The following is a 5696-nucleotide window of genomic DNA, read 5'->3' as shown; positions in this document are numbered from 1 at the left end:
ATATATATATATATATATATATATATGAGGGACGTTCAAGTCAAACCGGGACTTTTAACTTTATGAGCAGAAGAAGAGATCCTGAGTGAATCTTATTAATCATGCTCATTAGTTACAAGTGTCTTCTAACGCCGTACGGTGGCGTTACTGTCGCGGGCCATACGAATTACTTTTTAAGCAATATGACGTGCAATCATGCCAGTTCAAAAATTGAACTGCGTGTTGTAAGATCTGTTTTTTATAGCTGAACTGGCTACACTAGTTCAGAGTTTATCTTTCTTCTTTCAATGTAGAAAGAGAAAGATAAACTGCGAACTAGTGCAACAGTTCAGCTATAAAAAACAGGCCTGTAATGAAATTTCTCGTGAACAAAGGCGTAAAACCTAGTGAAATTCACAGAAGACTTCAAGCACAGACGGAGATCAGACTCTTAGCCGCAGTAAAACATTTAAATGATGCCAACGTTTTAAGGACGTAAATCAGTGAGTGACGATCCCGGCCGAGGCAGATCGGTGACCACGATTTACGGTCGTCCTTAAAATGTTGGCACCGTTCAAATATTTCACTGCGGCTAATTAAGTCTGATCTCCGTAATGTGCTTGAAGTTTTCTGTGAATTTCACTAGGTTTTACGCCTTCGTTCACGAGAAATTTCATTACAACACGCTGTTCAGTTTTTGAACTAGCATGGTTGCGCGCTATGTTGCTTAAAAAGTAATTCGCGTGACCCGCGACATTAACGCCACTATACGGCGTTAGAAGACACTTGTAACTAATCAGCATAATTAATAAAATCAAAAATTCAATCAGGATATCTTTTTCTGTTCATAAAATTAAAAGTCCCGGTTTGACTTAAACGCCCCTCGTATATATTGTATATAATACACACATCATTTTTTTAAATTATATATAATACTTGTTAGTATAATAAGTTATTTAAATTTAATGGTTTTAAGATTAAATCACATTTTACAAATAAATCTTAGTGGAAGATACTCTAATTTAAAGCTTGTTGCAGCCCGCTGCAGCGGAGCAGCGTCCCGCCGCCGTCACAAGGCGCAGGTTCACGTCCTTTTTGCCGAGCCGCCAGCCACGCTATCGTGAGCGAGACCGAGATCTCCGGGAGGCCCGAGAGTAGATCGCGTATTTTATGCTAATTAGTTGGAAATTGCATGTAATACGGCGTCTCACCGGACGCAAGGAGCAACGGCGGAAAGGATTCAAGGCCACCGGCAGAGGAAAGGACTTGGAGTACAAGCGACCTGGCGCAGGAGCTAAGGGGGCACGCACCGGGCACGTGACGATCAGGCGACGGAGTGCGCACACGCTGAGCGCGTGACCACGCGCAAGGATACGAGAGCCGCTAGGGGCGCGGCCAGGAAGGCTGGCGCAGGAGCTGAGGTCCGCGAAGGGCGATACGGCCGGCGATTTCCCCAGGGTCCGGGGCCATCGCCGAGAGCTGCCGGGGCGAGATAGCCAAATCGTCCCGGATCTAAGGGCGAAGAACGCGTCCATCCGATGCCACGCCGCCACATCCAGGAAATAGGGCGGCCTCGCGAGGACGCGAGGCGCCCGCATGAAGAATTCGCCAAATACGCCCGTGCCACAGCAGGACCCCCACGGCGCGCCGTGATTGGTCGCGACCGTGTGCGCCGCTACGTTGCGCACCCACAGGCAGGGAGTGCAGGCATCGATCGCGTATCGAACGCGATCTACGCCGCTTTTGCGTGCGGACCCCGCTAGCGTGCGGACGACTGAGCAAGCGAGCGAGCAAGATCGTGAGCGAGCAAGAGAGAGAGCGATAGAGACGTGCTGCCTGTCGGAGGAACCCCTGGAGGCTACCCGAGGAGAAGATCGTGCCGATGAGGTGACCCTCTGTTTCCGAGCGCTGTAAAGCCACGGGCAGGTCGCGGATCCCATTCGCACTCTGCGGACGGAAACGCCATTTTCGTGTTCGAGTCTCGTCGCGTGCGCCCTTTTGGCGACGCGCGTTTCGTAGTATTTAGTTGCCGGCGTCCGTCCCCAAGTACGAGGGTTCCCACAGGAATCTGCCGTGGGCTACCGGAAGTGTCCTGAGTCGCGTATCGAGCCGCCCGGAGATCGCCCCCGCGAATATGCCGCAAAGTCCTCGTGCTCGAGTGCGCGAGTTTATTGTAAGTGCATGTGTCCGCAAATTCGCGAGTACCTAGCGTCTTTGCGTATTTCTATCGTGCGTGTGATTCCGTTGTGCCTCGACGCAAGTAATTCATTGTTCGTTTTTCGTTTCCGTACGTTTGTCCGTCTTGCGAGCCTGTTATTGAGACTACTCAGTGCGTGTGTTCTTGACTGTTATCGGTGCCCGCGTCGTACCGAGATAGATTCTTTTATCGTACTCAACGACCGTATCGTTCTGATCGCGTTTTTGTTTACCGGTCCGATTTATATAATTTAGCTCCGACGGAGTAGATTAAGTTGTGCATCGCGCTATTTCCGGTTGCCGATCCGGGTGTGCGCGTGCGCCCGTTAACCACGTCGATGTGCGGGCCAACATATTCCTCTGCGACCGAGGTATCGGGCTGAGCGTACTATTGTTACTGCGTTTTCGTTTGCCAGAATTGTTTCTTTTTAAAGAATCTACTAAATTTTTTTCGGTTGCATATCGCCCAGTCCATTCTTTTTTTTATCTTTTTTTTGTTACTTATCTATTTTTGAGCATTTAATACCGTACCAAGCGTTTATTAAAGTGTTTTTTCTTACTTTACTTTTGGCGTACGCATTCTTTCGCCCGCTCACCACCATCCCGTCAAAAGTCTCATAACTCGTCCTTCGTTTCCGCCTTGCCTCTCTGCCGTTAGGTAGAGCCGGCCGGCCCTCGCGCGATCGACCTCGGGAGAAGCATTCGTTTTGGGATCTTGGGTATCGTCGAGTCCAAGTATCTCTCTCGCGCGTTGTCGCGTTTGCCTTGAGTGTCGCGAACGACGTTGCCGTAGAGCCCGTCTGGCGCCCAACTCTCGCGTCGCTACCCCGTGTCGGTCGCCGGAGGAACCTGCATAAGAGGGCTAACACCTTCCCTCCCAAAATCGCTTGCGATTTCCCGTTCCGGTTTTTGATCCGCGCTCGCGCGAACCGCGAACCTCGCCGAGCGCGTGACAAGCTATAAGTCACAATACTGATCAAATTTCGAATTTGCCGCTTAATGCTGATGCAGTCTGGATGCAATTTCTGATTGGTTGTCTGAAGTTATATGCGCGTAAGCATATCCTTGTATTTATACCATGACTGCGCAGTGGTCTACCACCAGACGAGCATACCCTTGTTTTTATACTATGATAGTAACCACAGATTTCAATATATAAATCGCTAACATGCTATAGTTTGGTACCAGTTGAATTGAAGCCAGACGCCATATTTATCTGGTAATCATATACGGTGCTTTATGAAATAGTGTTAGTGTACATTTAATAATATAAGTTAAAATTTTGACATTCTGAAATGTAACTCATTACTGAATAAAGATGGCTACTATCCCTTCTCCTGAAGTACTTGGCTTCACTTCATTTCTCGGAGCTAGCGATCTATGATATAAATCTGTGGTAGTAACATATTAGTCTTGTTTTTCTTGTTTCAATATCACAGAACATATATCTAAGGTCAATATGATGTCAGAAAATGACATCCGGTGGATGTGACATATCGACGTCATTTTCGGATCTCGGGCAACCAATTTCGGTCCAATTTATGACGTCGCGCCATTGGTCATTTTATGATCAAAATTTGTCGTTGTTTTGACATCAGTTTGCTACTTGGGTTTAAACATTTTGTAAAATCATTTTTCAATAAGTAATGTAAAACTGTCAATTATAATAGGGCGAGAAAATTTCGATATTTCCATTTTTAATATTCGAAAATATTCTCCAAATAAAGAATTAAAAAATGTTTATGTTTATTCTGGCGTTACATTAGCGTAATACGATGCCAATCGTACATTTCTATTATCAATTATTTCGATCGCGCATAGCACACAAAAAAGTATTACAAAATCAATTCTTGCATTAATGTATTCACGTACTCGCGTTGCGTTGTATATCAATGCGCAAAGAAATAAGGCGTTGGTGACAATGTGCCAAAACACAATGGGTCCATAGACGTGTTCCAATATATCGCGACATCGTAGTAGTCTCTGATGCTTCGCTACACAGTTCCTCAGCAGGTCCGAAAATTTTTCGGCGGGTAGAGGATTCGTGAGCCTAAAGATCATGGCGCGCAGTGTTGAGGTGAACTGACAGACATAAAAGCCAAAAATGCTATCGACACTGCACGTTATAATGCTGCAGATTAACGCTAGCATTATCTCAAAAAAAAAGTGAAAATGATACAAAAAGTTATCGGGTACAGTCCAGAAATGTCCAAATCCTCTGCTAACTGGCAGGGTGTAGTTCGTAGTTAAATGACGTTGACAGAGACCGCGAATTACGAAGATATACGGTGGTGCAACATATGCCAGGACCACTGTTTCTAAAACGATGAAATATGTGTACGTCAGGGTGTATATTCTACGCAGGGGCGAAAATATTATCGTCCGAATTTTCTCGTTCTGCTTAAGTTCCTCTTCGAAAAGATCGTTCAGTGTCTGGTGATAATTTTTTAGAGAGTCGCGATTGATCACAAAGATTGTTACCTTAAAAAAGACCAGTGATGAATATTTCTTTTTTGCGCGAAATAATAATATTATTCACAAATTAAGATGACATGTTTAATATCATGAATTTTATTTTGTAATATTACAATTTAAAATAAAGTTTCTTTCTCCTCGCGAAAAATAGAATGTTACAACGAAATGTTTATTAGAAAACTTAATCGATACATTAGCATACAAATATGTTAACTTTATTTTTTAACAAAATGTGTTTTTTTGCGAAACATCAGTTTGCTTAAAAATTTAGTTAAAAATCTTTAACGCGTATAAAATACATAAAAATGCAAAGAAAAATTTATTTTTAAAATTAGCTTAAGGACATAATTTTGCAATCTATTTGGTTTGCCGAAGTTTATCGTGCAAATATATCTTTACATATATTAAAGTATTTTATTGTATACATGTAAAATATTTTTTTGATAATGTTCTTTTATACATATAATAAGATTCTAGACTGTACCTTGAGAACGGCGCTAGCTCCACCTAGTGCTCCAGCTATGCATTTAACCATATTCTCCAAGTTATGTCTAAGTATATAACTCATATGCACAAATATCGATGCATAACAGACCATCATTAAAAATGTGAAGACTGGCAAGAAGTACGTGGTTTTACCGAATTTTGTGGGCATATACCAACAACCAGAGATGGTAAGCAGAGTTCGAAGAAAACGTTGGTATATGCGATATGCTTGCAACTGTTTATCAGTCATCGTTACATATACATTGAATAATTCAAAGAGACGTCGTTGGAAAGATTTCAGAAACTGGAAAAACTTAATTTTTTTAATAATTAAGATGAGAAAACGCCAACACTGTCATAACGGATCATCCCAGATAGCCAAGCGTGTCTATGCAAAATCGCACAATGCAATGCTTACTTATGATGTTGGCAACTTGCCGTATGTTTGTCATTAACGACTTCAAATTAATATACGTTGAAGCAACACGCAGTCAACATTGTATACAGGGTGTACCCGTATAAGTGGCCACCCCTTTTTATCTTGTAAACTAATAGAGATA

The 5696-nt window shown here is 43.2% G+C and overlaps 1 protein-coding gene across 1 annotated transcript in view; it reads right to left on the bottom strand.

Moving 5' to 3' along the window:
* The window catches only part of LOC105456034, a 10805-nt gene extending 5369 nt beyond the window's left edge, over positions 1-5436 (bottom strand). The window contains exons 1-2 of the mRNA XM_011699798.1: positions 5135-5436; positions 4048-4656 (exon numbers count right to left, since the gene is read on the bottom strand). Coding sequence (XP_011698100.1) covers positions 4048-4656; positions 5135-5386 — 861 coding nt within the window. The 5' untranslated portion in view covers positions 5387-5436. The remainder of the gene's footprint in view (positions 1-4047; positions 4657-5134) is intronic.
* Positions 5437-5696: the final 260 nt, after the last annotated feature.

The sequence above is a fragment of the Wasmannia auropunctata genome, unplaced genomic scaffold, assembly GCF_000956235.1.
Source record: "Wasmannia auropunctata unplaced genomic scaffold, wasmannia.A_1.0 LD335825.1, whole genome shotgun sequence".
Classification (NCBI taxonomy): domain Eukaryota; kingdom Metazoa; phylum Arthropoda; class Insecta; order Hymenoptera; family Formicidae; genus Wasmannia; species Wasmannia auropunctata.
The sequence above is the reverse complement of the archived record's forward strand: the minus strand, read 5'-3'. Positions and strand labels throughout refer to the sequence as shown.